Source organism: Beauveria bassiana, assembly GCF_000280675.1.
Source record: "Beauveria bassiana ARSEF 2860 unplaced genomic scaffold BBA_S00035, whole genome shotgun sequence".
Classification (NCBI taxonomy): Eukaryota; Fungi; Ascomycota; class Sordariomycetes; order Hypocreales; family Cordycipitaceae; genus Beauveria; species Beauveria bassiana.
Window position 1 is genome coordinate 185,009 of NW_007930870.1, and position 21,069 is coordinate 206,077.

Genomic DNA, 21,069 nt, shown 5'->3' on the forward strand with positions numbered 1-21,069 from the left:
TTCAGAGTTGACGATTTAAGACTTGGTTCATTCTTGTTTTCGTTTCTACATTCTGCTCAAGCACTGTTCAAGGTCCTTATTCTTCTTGACATGTTGCGACTTATATCTGATCAAACCGTTCGCCTTTGGCCATTAATTTGTATCTCATGACTATAGTCTGGGGCCCCGCAACTAATCGCCAACCATTTAAGACAAAAGCAGGCTTACATGATTGTAGCAATCTATCAATCGGGCAACGCAAGTTGCATTTTCAGCTTTGGTATGCACTGGCCAAGCCTTGTCCAGCTTCTTCCCGCCTGACTGCAGAAACGGCTGCTCACGTCAGCCGTCTGTGTATCAGTAGGGATGATCGGCAATGAAGAAAAAAAAAAGGCGGGCGTTAACCAACCCTTTTCGCCTCACGCTAGCTCAAACTCTCTGCAAATGGTCACGTTTTTTGCTGACCACCAAGGGGGTAAAACGACCGTGACTGTTCATGTCTCATCAATGTCTCTCATCAAATTCGCGGGGGTGAGCGTTCCAAAACCTCATCCATCCATTCAAAAATCACAGCTACAGCTAAAAAAGCAACCAACGAACCCAACCGGAATCGATGCGACAGATGCGTTGTCGCTTGAACGCGATTGTCGCACCTGGTTCTTCAGAGAGCTCGCGCAAGGTAGCTTGGAGGCGAAAGAGAAATGGACCACCACCGCTGGAGCAGAGACGGCCGCGCATCGCCGGCGGGATACCTGATGATGCAGCCGACCGTTGAGGAGGCGGCCGAGGCAGCACATCCGCCGCGGATGGAGCGCTTCTTTCAAGGCTTCAGGCGGGATCCGCAGTCGGAATTCTACTCGAGAGACGGTGCAGACACGGTGGTGCGCTCAAATGTCATCGGGCCGTATTATGATTTACGCAGCGCCACGCTGGAAAATGCGCAGGCTTCGGGAGGACTGATGCGCAGGCTCAAGGGGAGGCATCTTCAAATGATTGCCATTGGCGGATCAGTCGGTATGTTTACAAAAACACGCCATATACGTAATGGCAAAAAAGAAAAAAGAAAAAAGAAAACGTCATGAGAGAGAAGAATGAAAGCTCTAATCTTTTTTCTTGCAAAGGAGCGGGATTGTTCGTCGCTAGCGGCAAGGCACTGTCCGTCGGCGGTCCTGCATCGCTACTGTTGGCGTTTTCGGTCGTTGGCATTATGCTGTTCTGCACTTGCCAGGCACTCGGTGAGCTTGCCGTCGTGTTTCCCATTGCAGGCTCCTTTTCGTCCTGGTCTACTCGATTTCTAGACCCTTCGTGGGGATTCGCCATGGGCTGGAAGTAAGTTTGGTTACTTGGACCTATTTACCTAAATACCTTATGCCTGGAGAGCCCCGAAAGCACAAGAAAAACTGACGACATTTCTCTCTCACATAGCTATGCGCTGCAATGGCTCTCCGTGTTACCGTTGGAAATCATTGCTGCTTCACTTACCCTCGATTACTGGAACCATTCTCTTCCAAGAAGCGTATTCGTAACCATTTTCCTAGTCGTCATCCTAACCATCAACATGTTTGGAGTCAAGGGCTATGGAGAAGCCGAGTACATCTTTTCCATGATCAAGGTGATTGCCGTCATTGGCTTCATGTAAGGCTTTTTTCTTTGCCCCCAGGCAAATCTCTGGTTTTTTTTTCCATGTTTTAAATCTGGCAAAATGGCTTACAAACTGTCAACGCAGCCTCCTCGCCATTGTCCTCAACCTCGGCGGCACACCCGACGGCGGCTACATTGGCGGCAAGTACTGGCACGATCCCGGTGCCTTCCACAACGGCTTCAAGGGCATCTGCAGCGTCTTCACCACGGCCGCCTTTGCCTTTGCCGGCACCGAGCTCGTCGGGCTCGCGGCCGCCGAGACCGCCGCCCCGCGCAAGTCGCTCCCCACGGCCATTAAGCAAGTCTTTTGGCGCATCACCCTCTTCTACGTCGTCGCCCTGACCCTCGTCGGCCTCTTGGTGCCCTACGACAGCCCCCGGCTCTTTGGCGGCGCGAGCCCCGTCGACGCCAACACGTCGCCCTTTGTCATTGCCATTGAGGCCGCGGGCATCCAGATCCTGCCGTCCGTCATGAATGCGGTTATCCTGGTGGCCATCTTGTCCGTCGGCAACTCGGCCGTCTTTGGCTCCACGCGCACGCTCGCCGCCATGGCGAACCTGCGCCAGGCCCCGCGCATCCTCGGCTACGTCGACCGCAAAGGCCGCCCCCTGGTGGCCATTTCTCTCGCCGCGCTCATCGGCTTCCTCGCCTACCTGGCGCATCTCAAGCAGCAGCGCGTCGTTCTCGAGTGGCTGCTGACGGCGTCGGGCCTCTCTTCCGTCTTTACCTGGGGCTCGATTTGTCTCTGCCACATTCGCTTCCGTCGCGCGTGGGCCGCTCGCGGGCACGAGCCTGCCGAGCTGCCCTTTCAAGCGCAGTTTGGCGTCGTGGGCTCCTATGTCGGGCTCGCGCTCAATTGCCTCGTCATTGTCACGCAATTCTGGGTCGGCGCGTCGCCGATCAACTCGGAAAACATGGCCACGCGGGAAATTGTGCAGCACTTCTTCCTCAAGTGGATGGGCGCGCCCGTCGTGTTCATCTTCTTCATCGGCCACAAGCTGTATTACAAGACGCGCTACGTCAAAATTGACGACTTGGACGTTGATACAGGCCGGCGGCAGTTTAATCTGCCCATATTAATAGAACAGGAAAAGGAAGAGCAGGCAAACTGGCCGCGATGGAAAGTCTTTTATAAGCTGATATGTTGATGGATGGCGCGAGGTAAATGCGGCCCTGTCTGTAACACCACTTCTTCACTCGACAACTGGCGTTTGGCGTTTTGTCTAAAAACAATGTAAAATTACACAAAGTGCACAAGGAGTGACACTTTCTTATATTCCAGCATGCACGTAATATACACGTTTATACTTGACGGCGGAACAGGGCCTTTTTTCTAGACACAAATGTGCGTCATGATAAGAATGTGCTCGCCTTTTCCCAGTGCCACCCGGTCTGCAGCTCGAATCCCACCGTGTAGTCACCAGGACTCTTTTCGACGACTTTGATAGTAATGACTCTGTTCTCTCGAGGGATATCGGCACATGTCGTGGGATTCACCAGCCCTTGTTGTTCAAGTGCTACGAGACGCAGGACAGTACCCAGAACCACCCTGCTGCTCCAGATGCCTTCTTGGCGGTTCTGCGATGCGAGAAGCTGGATGGCGCGCATCCGAAGGTCCAGATCGCGGCATTTCTGCACCAATCCATACAAGACAGGCACGGGGCCCGTGTTCATATGAAAGTGAGGCTGGCTTTCACTGCCCTCGTCGTCTTCGTCGCGCGCCAGGGCAATATCCGCAAGGGCCAGAATCTTGACAAAGGTCTCGCGGTGGGCATCCCATAGCATGGGGTCAACGGGCCCGCGGACAATGTTCACAGAGAGCTCGGCGGCAAAGTACAGCCGGCGCAGCTCGAGAAGCGCAATGGTGCGGCGCTCGGAAGGCGTGACGAGGTGGTCGGGCATGGTGCGTTTGAAGGCGTCAAAGGCTAGAGTCCATGCGGCTAGATTGAAACGCGCAACCTCGATGGCTCCTTCTTCGTACTTGTCAAAATGTAGCCGAATACTGCTGAAAACGGACTGCGCGTCGGTGGTTGTGTTGAAGCGGTACCCGCGAGGGCCGGGTCCATGGCCGCTCTCAATGATGTTGGCGGCGATGGCATTGACATCAGGATCAAGGTCATTTATAAGCTGACTTTCATTAGTGGGAGAGACCAAGTGTGAGATGCATGGTTGCCAAAAAAACTCACAATGTATATTTGGCAGACAACTTGACTCAGAAAGTTGCGGGCAAGAGCAAAGAGCTTTCGTCTGTCTGATGCGTCCGGTGCCGGCGGACGAAACGTTTTATCCAGGGCATCTTCTGCTTGCAATATTCGATAGCCCAAGGTTACGAGTCTGACGACTTGGACAATTTGTCCGCGAAGCGTCTGTCGTGTCTGTTAGTGGGCGCGCGACAGGGGCAAGAACGAGATTATTACCTCGACGCATATGAACAGTATACAAGACGCAAGCTGTATATGGGCGCTTTGGGAGCTTTTTTCCATGCTCAAGACTTGCTGGATGGAAGAGTTGTATTGATGCAGCGCAAAGTCATCTTCCACCTGCTGGCGCGGCATGCGCTGCTCGGAAAAGAGCTCGTGGTACGACGAGAGCGCAATGAGAGAGTGCCATATGCTTGTCTCAGTATTGGCAATCTTGAGCACGTACGAGGACCAAAAGTCGTCAGGAAAGAATGTGCACAGCTGCTTGAGCGTTTTTTCATGAAAGTATTGAAATGACCGCCATTCCCGGCCCGAGTACTTGGCGTGAGAGAGGGTGGCCGGTGGCGACGGGGTGGCGGCGATTACGGGGCCGTAGCCATCGCATGTGCGGCCGGTAGATGTGCCTAGTTCAAGCTATTAGTGAATGCGAGATTTTATAGAGTTGTTTTAAAAAAAAGATTCGTCTGGGCTTACATCTCTGGCAGGCCGGGCGATCCTCGTCGCACTTGACGCGGCGGACTAGAACTTGTGTCAGTGTATTCTCACAGAAGCAATAGTCCACTCATTGGCGAATGAGCTTTGCAATTGACAGGTAGATTTGATCGCCTTACTTCTAAAGGCTCATATTGTTAGCAACTGGTACTTGACTTGGGTAGAGGATCATTCAGCTCAAAGCAAATTGTAGCTCTCGTGCTGTTTGTTCGATTGGGCTTGTACTCACTTGCAAGTACGGCAGCCAGTGCGGACTTTGGGCGCCTTGGCGCGGCGCCGCTGGCCAGCCTTGACATGCGTCATGAGGGAGCCACGACGGCGGTGATTCTATGGGCTGGAGGTGCGACGCTGGAAAAGCTGCCTCGGATCGCTGCGTGATGATGACTCCGAGTCAAACGGGCCCTCGTTTGATGCGACTTGGAAGCCTAGTTAGTACTTTCGGGGACGGCGGGTTGTCTCTGTTTGGAGAGTCCACACCCCACCGAAGCTGGGGTAAGTGGAAAATGCGTTGTCGTGGCCGCGGAAGATGCTCGACGCTGAGCAGTGATGAGGTACTGAGTAGAGATGATGAGAATTCTCACGGCAATGTGTGTGCTTTGTCTTTTGAACGAGCAGACTGGTGGATTCAGGTCCGTGGTTGACGGTGGTGACAGTTGCAGCACCTGACAGGGCCGAGCTCGAAATACTAGGTGGGGCCTCGATTGATTAAAGCTATGGAGCTATTCGCACAAGGATTTGGTAGTTGGCTTCACCAGTACAAGGTTACTGGTGATAAGTACGTGAAATAAAAAAAAATATCTGATAAATAACAGGCTAGGTTCAAGTAAAGCCGGATAATGAGGGCCAAACATGTTGTGGCTCGTAGGTCCTGCGGGCTGATTAAACAGGCCGCCCCTGTAACAGATCAATCGGACGAGGTGTCAAAGATTCGATACAATTTGGAATTCCGTCGGATGGCCATATTGAGTAGAATGACATGTCCGGTGGTTTCTCTCTGACAACTTGGGGGCAGCGGCCACCTAATTTTGTGTGAGGGGCGACAACCTCGTGCTGTGCGACAACCGAATAGAGAGAAAGAATGAACACGCGCAATTGCAATCCAATGTTTTCCAGCAATGCGTAAATTCAAGCAGTCTATCATGCCAAGTTCCCACGAAGCCAACAACTAGACTTGGCCTTCTGCAACTGTGTGCACTTACGTATACTAGCAGAAATTAGAATCAGATGAAAGCATGATTGGATGATTGTATGGAAAGGGTTGGCATTGTTATTCACGAGCAACAAATAGATGGCTGTAATGTTGTGCCGTCATTGCGTAGCCACCAAGAGCTGTCAGGTCCAACCAACTGTCGGTGGCGTTGTGCATAATTCAGCCACAACCTGTCAACCTGCGACGGCCCGTTGTCAAGCAACCAAGCAACTTGACAGATGCATGTGATTACGCCCCCAATACGCCAAGAACTCTCACGATGGAGGACGCAGCCCGAGCTCCCGGAAGCCTGGGCATGCATTATTGCTCCAAAGGACGAGAGTAGGGTGAAAAGGTAACTTGAGTTGTAGGACTATTTCTGACGCTGTGCTTGTCTAACAAAGAATATCTGCCCATTGTGCAGAACAGTCAGGCAGGCAAGCAGGCTGGGTTCGGGTCTTCGTATCGTCCAGCGCACGGTGCACGGCAAGATGGGGTGGTACACCGTACACGTGTGTTGTTTGCGACACCCCCTCGGGCGAACTGCCGGGTTCGCTGGTTGGCCCGGCCCCGAAGGTTGGTCGCCCCCGCCGGCTCAGTAATAAGACAGGTTGATTGTATTGTTAAATTGTACATGTGTACATTTCCTATTCAAGTCGAGATGTTCATCTATCAACGACCTCGATTACCTAGGTATACATCCGTAGAGAATACATGGTACGGACTCCTATGCCCCTGGAATCAACTGTTTTGCATACCGGCGCAGGCGGCCTCGCCTACCTAGGTACCTATTTCCAGTGGTTCTGGCGCTGCATCTCCCTTGAGAACGTGCTAAGAGGCAAGAAATATGGTGGATTTCCCTCCTGAAGAGCCCTGTAAATCAATCTACACGTAAATCGCCCCATCCGGCCAAATCCAGTTAGCGCATCGGTTCTCCAGCAAAAACCCAAATTCCCCAGCCGACAACAAGCTTCAAGCCGAGGATCAGAGCTACTAAGCCCCTCCCTCCAAATCCGGCCCATCGTCAGTCTTATTTAAATCTTTTACTACCTTTCTTTTTCAATCTCCTTTCTTCTTTGACAATTGGGTTTCTCTTTTTTCCCTTACTAGCTGTGATACCGTCAAATTCCCTATTTCCGCAGCTTCGCCTCGATATCCCTGCCCGGCCCGCTTCGCTCCAACCCATACAGCCGAACCGCCGTTTGCTAAAACACCACCACCAAAAAAAACCCACCATGACGCTCATGCATTACCTCGAGTCGACGCCCGTCCAGGCCTTTGGCTCTCTCGCCCGCCTCCTCACGAGCCCCGTCGTCACCGGCGCCGCACTGCTCGCCTTTACGCGGGCGCCCGCCGAGCTGCAGGCCGAGGTCGTCCGGCGCCTGTCGTTTCTGGGCGACAAGGCGGCCAGGCCCGAGACGGTCGAGCTGGCCCTCAAGGTCGTCTTTGGCTGGGGCCTGGTCAAGGGCGCCAACGCGGCGCTCAACTCGGCCGCCTCCAACGCGTGGCGCTTCACAAAGGCCAAGGGCTGGGACGACTGGCCCGCCGAGGTTGCCGTCGTCACCGGCGGCTGCAGCGGCATCGGCCTCAACGTCGTCGAGCAGCTCACGGCGAGGGGCGTCAGGTGCGCCATTCTCGACGTCCAGCCTCTGCCCAAGCGCCTCGAGGGCCACCGCCACGTGCGCTACTTCAAGTGCGACGTCACCGACCCAGAGTCTGTCCACAAGGCCGCCGACGCCGTCCGCGCCGAGTACGGCCACCCTTCGATCCTGATTAACAATGCCGGCATCACCGTCCCCAAGAACATCCTCGACATCCCTCCCGCCACCCTCAACAAGGTCTTTGCCGTCAACACAATCTCCCACTGGTACATGTGCCAGGCCTTTGTCCCCCACATGATCGAGGTCAACAAGGGCCATGTCGTCACCGTCGCCAGCATGGCCTCGTTTGTCGCCCTCGCCAAGGGTGCCGACTACTCGGCCACCAAGGCCGCCGCCCTCGCCTTTCACGAGTCGCTCAGCTCTGAGCTGCGCAACACCCACGGCGCCACTGGCGTCCTGACCACCGTTGTCCACCCCAACTTTGTCGCCACGCCCCTCGTCGCCAAATTCAGCGGCGAGCTGCAAAAGGGTGGTATTCGCCTCCTCACCAGCGACGACGTCGCCCGCCAGCTCACTGACCAGGTCTTTGCCTGCAAGGGTGCTCAGGTCGTCTGTCCCGAGAGATTGTCCTTCATCACCGGATTCCGCAGTCTGCCCGCTTGGATCCAGTTCCCTGTCCGCAACATGATTGCTACAAGCTCCAAGAACATTTAAACGATACCCCTTTCCTTTCCTTTTTATTCTATAGCAGTGTCTAATCTGCAGGATGGATGCTTAATGACATGACAAAAAAGATTACTTTGTTCCTTGATTCTTTCTTTCTCGACAGGCTGCCGTCTCCTCTGACCTCTACATTCATGTCGAGACGACGCTGTGCATGCCAAGCGGGTACCCAAAACCATGGCCACCATTTGGTAGAATGTGTAAAAGTATCGGCCATGTTTTTTGATACAGGCTTGGCATGCAACTAATGCGCATCCGTCGGCAACTTATCGGCACTCATCTCTCAGCACCCACCGATGCTAGTGGTGGTGCCGTCGCCGCGGGAGCTTGCTGCGAATCCTTGCCCGCCAGCACCATGTAACCCTGCCATTGCAAAGGTGCCTCAACTAGTTGCCCGCCTATGAGTGAAGTCACTGTGACGATATTCTAGCTGAAACAATACCTGCATGCTCCATCCGACGGCTAAATAAGATAACCCCCTGACTAAATGTCTGATTTGCTTCCCCGCGAATTGATCAGCGCAGGCAGACACTAGAACAGTTGAGCAATATGCCTCAGTCATTATTTCCCGTGGGCATGACCCCGGCGGATAAATCTGGGTAATCTATCGATGGTACTCGATGAACCAATGTACTGGCAATGTTTCCTCGCTATATAAGCTTGCACGTACCGTCATTTTTTGATGCAGTCCCCTCTTACACTCTTCTCAACCGGTCCAAAACATATCTCCAGACCCATCCGAGTCATCCCTCTTACATCAAAGGCAATGAAGACGACGGCTGGACTCATCACGGCCCTAATCTCCGTAGCGGCGCACGGCCTGCGGACCCGGGACGGCGCCGGCGGCCCTACGCCGCCCGGCAAGTGGCGCATTTCCCCCATTGACGGCTCCAAGATTGCGCTGCCGACCAAGGAGCAGCTGGCATTTCAGGACCGCGAGATGGGCTGCCTAATCCATTTCAACATGGCCACTTACATTGCGCAGGACGGCTGCAACGGCGACCCCGCCCTGGTGCCCCCGCGGTCCCTCTTCGACCCGGCCCGGCTGGACACGGACCAGTGGATGGAGGCCATCAAGAGCCTTGGTGGCAAGTACGCCACGCTCGTCGCCAAGCACAACTGCGGCTTCACCACCTCGCCCACAAAGGTCAGCTTCAAGGACCTTGCTGGCGAGACGGTTCTGTACAACTACACGATTGCCCAATCTCCCGCCCAAGGCAGAGATGTGGTGGAAGATTTTGTCGAGTCCGCGAGCAGGTATGGGTTTGGGCGTGGCTTGTACTACAGCGTTGTTGTCAACAACTACCTCAACGTCCAGTCTGCGCATGTCCGCAACGTTCCAGCCGGGCCCGGCCAGGCCGGCATCACCACCGATGTCTACAACGATATCGTCTTTGAGCAGCTCGAGGAGCTGTGGAGCAATTATGGCAACTTGACCGAGGTGAGATGATAGAACTTGAGCTCTGCAGGGACGTGGCTTGACTAATAGGGACAGATTTGGTTTGACGGCGGATACAGTGGCGACCAGAAAGACCGCATTCAGTCCCTACTGCAAAAGACACAGCCCAACGCCGTCGTCTTCAACGGCTGCCAGGACGACGGTTCCTGTGTATCAGATAATTCAAGTATATTCTACAGGCACGGGATATAGTCGCGCTTCTTCTAATGGATGATAGTCCGCTGGATTGGTAACGAGCTTGGCCATGCCGAGGAGGAAAATTGGTCAACGTAAGGCTTCTCACCTACACTTGTCAGGAATTACTCTTGACTAAACTGATATACAGTGGCCTCACGAAATCTGGCGAGTCCGACAGCCCCTGGTTTACGCCCTCCGAGTGCGACACCACGCTGCAGACGGGCGACCGCTGGTTCTTTGGCGTCGACACGCCGCTGCGCTCGCTCGCGGAGCTCATCAAGGTCTACCACGAGACGGTCGGACGCAACTGCGTGCTCGCCCTTGACATGTCGCCCGACCGCCGGGGCCTGATCCCCGACTCCCACGTCGCGCGGTACAAGCAACTCGGCGACTTTATCCGGCAGTGCTACGACGACCACCCCGTGCAGCCGTCGTGCGAGAAGCGCGACGAGGCGCAGGGTAGCTGCACGCTGACATTTGATAAACCGGCTGAGATTGACCGGGTCGTGCTCATGGAAGACCAAACAGACGGCCAGGTCATTCGCACATACCAGGTCTGGGGCAGGCAGGGCAAAGACGGTCTGGATGATTGGAGCTTGTTGTCGAATGGCACGAGTGTCGGTCATAAGAAGATAGACCTCTTTATGAAACCTGTGACCGTCAGCGAGGTCATGGTCAACTCGACTTTTGTCGACACGCCAAAGTGGCGTTCCGTCACTGTTCACAAGTGCTCATAGGCAGTCTATACAAGCATTCATAAAGTCATTTCAAATTTCATTAAGCGATAGTATTTCTCCACAGCCGCATGTAGAGAGATCTACTATAGACACCGCGGCGCAATGCATATTTCACTATCATATAGTACATGTCTACATAAACTATCTAGCCAGAATCATAAAAATGAGAGGGACACAGCGCCATTTTACTAAGGATTTAAGTATATAGAACTAAAAAATACCTAGTTTTATATAAGAAGTTATATATAAATAAAAGTACCTTTTAGTCCCTATACTACTATTACTACTATTACTACTACTACTACTACTACTACTACTACTAATACTAATTTTCCTACTTACGACTAGTACTATTATTAGGCTTCTTATAGCTACTTCTTATAGCCTATTAATACTTATTAGGTTATTAAGAGAATGCCTTTTTTACTATATTTAAGGTATATTGCCGGCCTCGCATGTGATTTTCGATGCTTCTACCTGCATCATCGCAGTCGTTCTTTAGGCTGTGGCTTGCTTGGCTTGCTTGGCGTGCTTGGCTGGCTGTGGCTGCGGCTGATGTGGTCCGCGTCCATTTGCTAGGCGCTGGCTGGTCTCAATCAGCAATCAACCTATTTCAGAGCAGAAGCGCGAAATATATTGCATCGAGACCGGCCAACGAAAAGGGAAGGGGAGAAACTTCAACCATTTTCTACGGTTGAGGAAACACATTCGGCGGCAAGCGCATCTTTGGTTGGTGGATGGTGTAGACCGGGCGCGACGCTAATGCGAGGAGGTAATTGTGTGGTTTGGAGATTTCTTATATCAGTGCGGCTAGCTCTCCAACGCTCTCGCATCATGGCTACTGTTTGTTTCTTTGTTTAATTTTTTTACAACGCTAGCATGCAGACTACACTTAGGACGCTCACTGCCAAGCTCGTCAAAAGTGATCTCGTTGACTGTATGATATCTATCACCGCAAGAGTGGCGACCGAGCCAGCCTGTTAAAGTTGTTGTAATACTAGACAAAAAGGTCGTTTCTATAGCTGCGGTTTAAAGTTCTGCCAAGTCTATTCAGTCGTTGGCGAGGGTTTTAAACCTAACAACGGCATGCCTAGCGAGGATAACAAACACAGTAGGGTTCTTTTTTATTCTTATTCTTAGAGTATCTGGAAGAGGCGTAAAGAGCTGCCCTGTAGTCCCTGATATCGATCCCTACTCTTCTAATGCGTTTATCTTAGTGCTCGTGTACATTTATCGCCCCCTATACTAGTAAGCCCTTAACCGAGAGCAGGCATGATAGCCTTGCTTCCGCCATTGGCGCTTATAGCGGCACCGTTGATCCAACGACCTTCCTCACTTGACAAGAACCCAACAATATAAGCAATATCATCGGGAACGCCGATTCGGTCCGCAGCCGTTGTGTCTCGAACTAGTGCATCAAGGAATTCCTGGCTCAACTTCACAGAATCAGTGTCAGTCGGTCCCACAACAACACTATTAAACGTAGCCTTGGTTTTCTTTCCAAAAGCATCGGCAAACGAGCGTGTGTATGCTTGTAAAGCGGCTTTGCTGGCACCGTATGTAAAGAATGGGTCCGGATTGCCCTGGTAAGCGAGGGCACTGGAGATGTTGATGACGCGACCGCCATACTCGGGTAGGTAAGGCAGAAGCTTAGTTGCCATCGACAATGGGGCGTAAACATTCCCTTGCATCACTTCTAGGAAATTTTCCAGAGTCGCCTCCTTGATTGGAAGAAGCTTTGCGTGATCTGTCAAGACCGCGTTATTGACAAGAATGTCGACGACTTTTGTGTCTAGTTTCTTGAAGACTTCGGAGACAACAATAGAGGCAAAATTGGGATCAAGTGCATCGGCTCTTATTGCAGCTGCGTCTCTTACTCCAAGAATACGAAGCTGCTCCAAAGTTGCCTCGGCTGCCTTGACGTTAGAGGCGTAAGTAATGGCGACTTTGCTGATACCCTTGCGTGCTAGGTGAATAGCAATGGCTCGGCCGATGCCGCGAGATCCTCCGGTCACGATGGCGGTTTTGCCAGCGACAGACCAAGGAGTGGTAGAGGTGGTTGGAATCGACATTTTCAAATATGGGCAAATGCGGTGATTGCAAGGTATGAGTGGAGCTGCTGATTCTAGGTAGTTCTTTAGGCCACTTTCAAAATAAGCAGGTGAGTGTCAAGAATATATACTCGTGTTATATATCCTAAGGTGTTTTTCAACGGTGGTGATGTCTTTGTAATCAGCCGAAAGAACTAGGGGCGTGGCAAAGGTTGTCAGAAGTATTTGCACGGCCTACCAAAGTTGTTTATCAATCGTCAGCTTCATTACTCCATTGTGAAACCCGCCCCTCCACTAGCGGACTTTGTGGAACTAGTCAGAAAGCTAGAGGAGATCCTCGCATATTCGTGAATCCTGATGAATAATGTAAAATCGCAAAGGCTATTCTCAACCTACATATACCTCACCCTACTTTGTTGGCACTTGAAGAAATCGCAGCAGCGAGTGACTCTTTGTTTCGTTATAATACTGCCGAGTATCAACATACGCGTATGCGATGTAGCTATCTATACCTCTCCGAAAGGCTTGCTGGTTTTTCTTTTATAGCTGGCTTTACTAGTTGAGGTTAAGTCCTTGCCGCCGAATGGGATAGCGGGGTCGGAGACCAGGCCGTGGTTAAAGCCGACCATCCCGACATCGAGCCGCGCGGACCCACGCATCCCGCGGGCGAGGTCGCGGGTGTAGACGTAGCAATAGATTAACTTTGCCCTTGAAAGTTAGTATCCTTATGACTGACCTACTTAATCCCCCCATTATACAAAACAAATACTAGTAAGAGAGGGAGAGAGGGACAGTAATGTATATACATATACGACAGTAATAGATAGTAGTAGAAACCTATTATATAAGTTAAACTACGAGTTCATGCCTAAAAACGGAAGTTTAAGTGAAATAGCCCTAAATAAAGTATTTTATCGAATATTACCTACGTATATAGATCTATAGAGCTAAAGGAAAGTTTACGGACTTTATAGACACTGATATTTATAAGCTCGTAAAAGTTTCTATATTAGTAAGGATATTATATATAAACGGCTAGAAGTAAATGCTGATTAATATAGGTTATAATGCTATAGCTACTCGTAGTAAGATAGATACTATAGTCTCTAAGATATAGTTAGCTTTTCAACGGCAAGGCTTTACAAATTTAGTTATGTCCTTATAAGCCGAGGTACTTTCTAGCGAAAGTATATATTAGCGGACTGACTCAGCTGATATGTAAACTCCGCACTCTGCCAAAGTCGTATCTACGGATGGCGTAGACTTGATCAAGGGATCGCTCGATAAAGCGGCCAGTCAGACTAGTATCTTCTATCAACGATCAACTCTGGTTACGTCACTGGCATACAACTAAACCAAGTTTCAAACTTCGAAGTAAAGTCCGCAACTTAATTTCTATAGTAAGAGCACAAGAGAGTCTATGTCTTCTCTAGGGTGTGGGTCACGCTATATATATTATCATATAGCATATGCATATATAATAAAGTAGTTTATCAGTCGCTGTAAGTATAAGCTATCTTTTATCGCTTTTCATGAAACTATTATTCTACTATCTAGTATGATGAGTGAAAGCAAAGAAAATCCTAAAGTTCTTGTGGTCGGGGCTGGCTCGATGGGTACCGTCGTTGGTTACTACCTGAGCCTCGCTGGCGCTCAGGTAACCTTTCTGGTCCGACCACATCGAGCGGAGCAGATGACTCGCCCGCAGCGTCTTTATTGCTACGACGACAACAGCCTCACGGAATTCCGGAATTTTACATATATTGTTGAACCAGCAAAGTTGGTACATCGTGCGTACGACTTCATTGTCGTCACACTTGACGGCGCTACGCTGAAGACCGAGACCGGCCAGGACCTGGTCAGGATTCTTGGTGAGACTGCCCGTCAAACTGACACGAAAGTTATATTGGGAAGCGTCTCAGTCGGGATATTGAGCTGGTTTCTCAACTTGTCTGGCCTCCGCCCGGACCAGGTTATCAATGGCTTGTTTACTGTTGTTGCATTTCCCACTACCGCAACTCCTATTGTCGAGTCATCCAAAGATGATTCCGCAATTGAAGGGATCACCGAGGCTGATCAGGCTTACTGCGACCGTTTCGGATACGGTATGCTGGTGGATGATGCCGCTCCCGCGGTGGCCGATGCATTCGCGGAGCTTTACAATGCCAGCGGGAAGTCTCGCTGTGTTATTCGAACCGTACAAGACCTTCAACTCTTCATCAACCCGATTTTCGTCGCTCTTCTGGCTTTCGATCTTCTGCAGTGGCCAAAAATGAAGGACCTCGACACACAAGGCGAAGTGTGGAAGCTCGCGACCAAAGGTACACAAGAGGTGCAAAAACTACGTGTTCACGGTGACGCCGGCCAGCAGGCAGCGAGTATTCTCACTGGCACTGGCCTCGCGGAGATGCATTATCAAGCCGAGGATGTCCTCCCCTTCGACTACCAAGTTTTTAATCGATATCATCACGGAGAAAAGGTTAATGCACAGGATGTTAAACACTTAGAGGAGTGCGTTCGACTCGGCGAAGCCGAGCAACTCACAATGTCTAATGTAAAGGAGCTACTTCGGCGCTTTACAGTTCGAAGTCAGAATTAGAAATAGAGTACTACGATCTAGATGAGCCCTAAACAAGGACCACGATATCAACAAAGACATCGGCAAAAGAGAAACCCATTTAATATTTAGACGAAAGGAAATACTAGCAAAGCCGGCAAAACAGCAAAAAAAGAATGGATCTCCGATGCGGGGAATCGAACCCCGGCCACTGCGGCACTCAATGTCACTTGAAAGCGCAGGATCCTAACCTCTAGACGACATCGGATATTCGCCTAATGGATGTTCCGACGGCCGATTATTTCTGCTTCTATATGTATACAAGCCCACAGCACTAAAACCTGTGGCTTGGTTGCGTAGATATCGTCGCCGTGTGGTTTTCCCAAGGCTGAAAAAGAACGATAGAGTCACCAAACCAAGCGCACGCTTCTCTGCGCCAAAACACAACGCAAGAAACTCAAAAGGCCGCCGCGACGCTGCAGGAGGGAGAGATTTTCCTGGAAGTAAGAGCTTGTGCGTCCTTTCGCTACTCGTGTGTAATGACGTCCCACTCGAATTACAACCGGCTGACATGGTGTAATTCAATTTCAGACCATTGAAAAAACACTCATGTCTCTCCTGCTGCACTGTATCTGAATAGCCAGCAAATACAGGATTTATCAATGCGGCGCTACGGTTGAAGAATGAAAGATAAAAGCAAACTGAAAGCGTCAACAAGAGGAACAGATTGCACTATTCCATTATTGCAAAGGAGGTCTGTGATTCCTTGTGGCAACTAAAGCATCACGACACTAAATATCATCCACACAATCATGAGCCGAGTCTTCATCCATTACCACATTCTACGGACTGAAACTTTTCTGGCCCCCTAGACTCGATACTCTTTGTGTGAGGTTACTAGTGTGGAGTCCTTAGTCTCAAACAGTCTCGGATGGGACGCAGTATCGCTACGGGTCTTCAGCTGAATTACGACAAGGAGCCGTTTTTGCTCACGTGGATTAATCCGCAAGGTAAGTCAAGATCTAATCGCTCACTGAAAACAAAAGAGCTGTAAAATAGGCAAAATGCACCTGCGAGGCGGTAGCCTTGACCCAGAATATGTACTCAGAGGACTTTTTGTTGTCAATCACTGCTGGATCACAACGACTCGCCAGTCAAATTGATACTTTTTATGCTAGCGTACTTACGACACTTTATGAGACTCGTGTTAACTAAGTTCCCATTTTCCAATTCTAGCATTGCTTTCACCAATTCTTTAGCGGAAGATAGATCGCCCCCGCAGCCTTTAGCAGATGGGACGAAGGGCTTCTGGCCGGTGAGAGGCGCAAAAGAGTGGGCAAAGTCAAGAAATCTAGTTGCAGCATGAAACCAACACCCGGTTATCTCCGTGCCGTGTGATCCGACTCGGCCCTACTTTACCACCTCCGTGTTCCCAAAACAGACATTTCTCAGCCACTGCCGCATTTCTTTTCTCGGCCTAAAAACAATTAACGCATTTAAAGTTTGGCCAACCTCATCGGACTCCTATGAACCCGCCCACGTCGCGCGATATTGCAGCAGGTATCATGGATCTACGCGTTTTAGAAGCATCACAAGTGATAGATAATTCGCGATCCAAATCAAAGGTCACAGATTAGATTTATCAAAGAATCCATACGTTTGAAATATTCAGCTGGGTGTATTGTCTAAAATAATAAGAAAACGTTCTAAAGGGCTCCAGAAAAGACAAAAAAAAAAAAGGAAAAGAAAAATTCCTGGTCGGTCAAGATTCTGTTTGCGGCCTCGATCTTCCAGAGACCATCGGCCACCTTTCCTGCCACCGTTCACTCCGTGACACCCTTGTTCGCGACTCTCAGGTTCGGCGAGACAGGAGGGCTCCATAAAGGGTTGAAAAGTCATGCACGGGATAATGTGCCATTTGGCTCGGCAGTACCGCTGTCATCGATATGCTTTCCGGGAGCGCAGTAGCTGATGGGGGGAGCCAGCTTGTCTGCTGCCGCAAGCTCCTCTCTTGTCGGGCATTTGCCCTCAATGTTCATGTCCTTGGTGATTTCCTGACATGCAGGTGTCAGCGCAGTTCGAAAGTCCTCAGCGTCGAGCATGTAGAGGCTGTTGCGCAGCGGCTCGCTCAGCCAGCTGCTCAGAAGCATGCCAATCTGTTCATCCTTTTCCTTGCACCAGAATGACCGCAGGGGATCGTAGCGGAAGGCCTGCGTGATGATCTTTTCCGACCCTCCATCGTTGTAGCCGGAGCAGAGGACGGAGTCGGCGCAGAAGCCCTGTGCCCTGACGTGGTCTACATGGGGGTCGCGGTCTGCCACATGCTCGTCGGTGCATCCGTGTAGTTTCCCGAGCAGCGAGATGGTGAGGTGCGGCTTGCAGAACTGACAGAGATCCTTGTATGTTGCGACGTCGTTGCTAGCAAAGCACTTGGCCTCTGCTTCTCTCTTGGCCGCCAGCTCTGGGAACTGGGCCGTCTCGAGACCAACTGCAATCGTCTGTATCAGGCCAATGAAGCCGGGCAGGCCGCCGAGCGGGCCGACCTTGGGGAGAAACGCAAGGGAGATGGCACCCATGTTCTTCACCCACTGCTTCCCGTTTTCTGGCGTAACGCTATAGTCGGAATTCGCAAGAAGAGACAGAAAAGTGGCACCGTGCGAAATCCCTGGAGGTAGGCTACCAATTAGGTTACCACCAACCTGCCATCCAAGTCCTTCGGCTATGCCCTGTATGGTTCCCGGGAGGCTCTTCCTGTTAGTTTCCTCTAGCTCCTGGAGGGCATTTCGCATTTCGGCCTCTAGCTCTTTGGATATACCGTCGGTGGACGGGTCATTCTGGGGCAGGGCGGTAGCCAGACCCAGGATGGCAATGACGGATGGCAAAGACACCTTCATTTTTTTGTAAGGGAGTTTTTAAAAGACAACTTTTGATTGTTCAATAGTAGGTTCCAGTGATTAAGATGATTCTTGAAAGTGTTGGTGTTTTGAGATGAGGACTTGTACAACAATGTTCTCGGGCTTGACATGGCCATTTATACATTTTGGATATTTAGCAAAGGCTACACTAGAACGTAGCCATGAGTGGCTCAAACACTCTTTTACTTAATTAATTACCTAGAAACAGAGTCTCTTAGAGAACTTCAAGGCATTGGTGCGACGCAGTCGGTTCTAACGGACGTCGGAATGGTGGCGGACCTCCACTGGCGATCCAAATCGCATAATGATCCGATGGTATAGGGCGACAGAGTGCCAGCTTGCATGAGTATGGCTAGAACAGACGAGAGTTTTCGGCCTAAAACCAATAATGCCATTGTAGGGCCGAAGAAATCGTGCCGGTGGACAGGTCTGTGGCTCGGAAGTCGGAAGGGTTACGCGGAATGGGAAAAAAAATCTGTGATAATCTACAGAGTCTGAGGCGTTTCTTGTCAATGTTTGTCTTGGATTCCGGAAACACGTCGATGCATTCGTCAGGCTACCTCATTGACACTATTATTTTCTATGATTTTTGAGTCAGACTACCAGCTACCCATAGCTGATGGGCCATCGCCATAAGTCCATTCACTCACCCCCAATTGGTTACCTGACGTCACCTTTATCGAGAAGACCTACTGTACTATAAACTAAAGGAATAACCTCTCTGTACAACTCATCAAGTCCTGTGTATATCATCAAGGGTTATCATCAAAGTGGCATAACGCGCTGTTAAACCTTTAGAATTTCTAGACTCACAGGTCGCATTTGAACTCTAACTCGAGCTCTCAGGTTGCCGCATTTCCGAGCCGCCTTGGTGTATGATGCTTTAAAGACGCTTCAGAAATATGCTCGCAGGTTTGGCCTTCTCTGGTGGCGCGAATTTTCGCTACAACCCGAGACAGGTTACAGTCAAATTAGTGCATGATGGAACTGTTTCGTCGAGACTGTTGGGGAAATTGCCGTTATGCAACTGCAGCATTAGTTGACACCCCCCACTCCCTCCTCCTCTTGGTCCTGTTTTGGCACCCAATAAACTGATCTAGAGGCTAGATTCTAGCCGCTGCCATATGGGAGAAAGACCGGACGCAAAGATGATCTAGTCCAGAATTAGGAAACCGACGCATGCTTCATCCGACGTCTGAAACACGCGAGGGCAGCAAGCATGTACTTGCACGAAGCCTGGGATTCTTCACAGTACACAATGACCAAGGCAACCCCGTATCCCCAATGGGGTAGGCTCATGTATGGATGACTACATGTGGCTCCCGTGTCGGCAGATACCTATTCAACCAAGCCTATCGCGACATCGGGGCAGTGGATGCGGACTTTCACTGAAACTACATGCCGTAATTGCATGCGGGAATACAGAAAAACCAGTCCGATAGGGCAGACTTGTATGCCGCATTTCCATTGCCCTTCGCATATTGCGTGCCAAGATACAGAGTACAAGAGTTAGCATGAACCGCACATCCGCCGATTGTGGCTGCACAGACCACATGCGAAGGTCAAAGGCGACGGTGCCGTGCTTATGGTACGAAAGGACAGACTCACGTAGAGATATCAGGTAGTTGACGGGCGAGCGTATGGACGGTGTAGGCATCTCCAACTCGGACCAGTCAAATAGCCGAAATGGCTGCATAGACCATTCCATCTTGCTGATGACTGAAGAGATCAGCGATTTTACTTCTACTGCCTGAGTTAAGGCGCCGATAGATTATATAAGAAAAGTATTGTTAGCAAATGATGTTTTGTATGATAAAATCAGTAAAGCCGCACTTGAAGTGTAACGAATGTAGCGGCCCAGGCCGTCGATGCATGTGGTGCTTCCCGCCGTCATTTGCAGACCATGTTGGGAGCCTGGACCCCAGTCATGTAATTGCTGGTGTCTGTATCTTCAACATTGTTGTTGAGCGCCTCGCTACATTTAGTTAGTTCTGTCCTGGCTCTTGTTCAAATTCCGATTCCGCGTCGAACTGTGAATCAGGGTCTCCGTCCTCAAGCATCGAGTCGACAAGATTCTTTGGTGACGGCCAGATCCTTGGGGCATGGGTACTTTGGAACTCACGAAAATTTGCCTAGAAAGAAAGTATAAATACTTGGAAGACTGCGAATGCCGCGCACCTAACCGCGGGCGTTTCCGGCTGGGTGGCACCAAGTTTCACCTTTTCGGGTGATGCAGCGAAGGATGGTCTAGCTATCGACCTAAACACCATTAGATACAAACTCGCCCTAAATCGATCATAAAATACCCTCAATCTTAGCAAGCATCTTATTAAATGCGCTAATAAAGCCGTCATACAGGTGCACCCGTCCTAGCAGTAGACATGCCCGTGCCTAGAAATAATTCCGCCTTGTCTCTAAACAGCAGCCGTCATAAATAGAATAATAGCTTAATCTTAATCTAGAATTAATTAATTTCTTAGGTAATAAGTTAAGTTAAATATTATAAGATAATAATAAGTAATATTTTTAATATAAAGTCTTATTAAGAATAAAACTCTTAAAATTAATTACTTAGAATTACTTAAGTTAATTAGTAAAGATCTAGACTACCTAGTTATAAGAATACCTCTTCCTAAAGTACTTATTTATTTTTTATTATAGATCTAGATTAATAAGCTTTAGCTTTAATTCTCTAGACCTTATTTCTTAAATTAATAGCTTAATAGCTTAAGTCCTTAATCTTAAGGAGGTTATTTAACCTCTTTAGCTTTATTAGTCACTACTATATTAGACCTTATGTTACGAACGCTCCTACGTGAGGCGCGGGCATACACTATGGCGGGGTTAGCCATAGGTAAGACGCAGAAAAGAGGAACACGTAGTTATATAACTACGTTAAGAGTAATTAATAGATTACCTATTAATTACTATAATTAGAGATTAATAGATAGTTAGATAATTAAGGTAATTAGTCTCTATAGTAAAGATATAAATAAGTACTTAAGGAAAAGGAACTCCTATAGTTAGGTAGTCTAGATCTTTACTAATTAATCTAAGTAATTCTAAGTAATTAGTTTTAAGAGTTCTACTCTTAATAATTCCTTATATTAAAAATATTACTTATTACT

At 49.8% G+C, this 21,069-nt stretch overlaps 7 protein-coding genes across 7 annotated transcripts; 4 read left to right on the forward strand and 3 right to left on the reverse strand.

Annotated features, from left to right (window-relative positions):
• Positions 1 to 680: 680 nt before the first annotated feature.
• BBA_08509 (amino acid permease) lies at positions 681 to 2,768 on the forward strand (the record flags this gene model as incomplete). Its single annotated transcript, XM_008603606.1, has 4 exons — positions 681 to 993; positions 1,101 to 1,308; positions 1,405 to 1,614; positions 1,706 to 2,768. The coding sequence occupies 4 exons, from the start codon at positions 681 to 683 to the stop codon at positions 2,766 to 2,768; spliced, it is 1,794 nt and encodes a 597-aa protein (XP_008601828.1).
• Positions 2,769 to 2,970: 202 nt separating this feature from the next.
• On the reverse strand, positions 2,971 to 4,828 carry BBA_08510 (Putative Zn(II)2Cys6 transcription factor; the record flags this gene model as incomplete). The annotated part of the gene is made up of 5 exons (XM_008603607.1): positions 2,971 to 3,747; positions 3,807 to 3,986; positions 4,038 to 4,444; positions 4,515 to 4,559; positions 4,762 to 4,828. 5 exons carry the CDS (start codon positions 4,826 to 4,828, stop codon positions 2,971 to 2,973), a joined length of 1,476 nt encoding a protein of 491 aa, XP_008601829.1.
• A 2,128-nt stretch (positions 4,829 to 6,956) lies between these two features.
• BBA_08511 (short-chain dehydrogenase/reductase 2) lies at positions 6,957 to 8,036 on the forward strand (the record flags this gene model as incomplete). Its single annotated transcript, XM_008603608.1, has 1 exon — positions 6,957 to 8,036. The coding sequence occupies one exon, from the start codon at positions 6,957 to 6,959 to the stop codon at positions 8,034 to 8,036; it is 1,080 nt and encodes a 359-aa protein (XP_008601830.1).
• Positions 8,037 to 8,811: 775 nt separating this feature from the next.
• BBA_08512 (glycoside hydrolase family 29 protein) lies at positions 8,812 to 10,418 on the forward strand (the record flags this gene model as incomplete). Its single annotated transcript, XM_008603609.1, has 4 exons — positions 8,812 to 9,486; positions 9,541 to 9,670; positions 9,722 to 9,773; positions 9,830 to 10,418. 4 exons carry the CDS (start codon positions 8,812 to 8,814, stop codon positions 10,416 to 10,418), a joined length of 1,446 nt encoding a protein of 481 aa, XP_008601831.1.
• Positions 10,419 to 11,674: 1,256 nt separating this feature from the next.
• BBA_08513 (gluconate 5-dehydrogenase) lies at positions 11,675 to 12,490 on the reverse strand (the record flags this gene model as incomplete). Its single annotated transcript, XM_008603610.1, has 1 exon — positions 11,675 to 12,490. One exon carries the CDS (start codon positions 12,488 to 12,490, stop codon positions 11,675 to 11,677), a length of 816 nt encoding a protein of 271 aa, XP_008601832.1.
• Positions 12,491 to 13,196: 706 nt separating this feature from the next.
• Positions 13,197 to 15,068, forward strand: BBA_08514 (Ketopantoate reductase ApbA/PanE domain protein; the record flags this gene model as incomplete). Its single annotated transcript, XM_008603611.1, has 5 exons — positions 13,197 to 13,240; positions 13,546 to 13,554; positions 13,871 to 13,905; positions 13,959 to 13,971; positions 14,027 to 15,068. 5 exons carry the CDS (start codon positions 13,197 to 13,199, stop codon positions 15,066 to 15,068), a joined length of 1,143 nt encoding a protein of 380 aa, XP_008601833.1.
• Positions 15,069 to 16,921: 1,853 nt separating this feature from the next.
• Positions 16,922 to 17,920, reverse strand: BBA_08515 (uncharacterized protein; the record flags this gene model as incomplete). The annotated part of the gene is made up of 1 exon (XM_008603612.1): positions 16,922 to 17,920. The coding sequence occupies one exon, from the start codon at positions 17,918 to 17,920 to the stop codon at positions 16,922 to 16,924; it is 999 nt and encodes a 332-aa protein (XP_008601834.1).
• Positions 17,921 to 21,069: the final 3,149 nt, after the last annotated feature.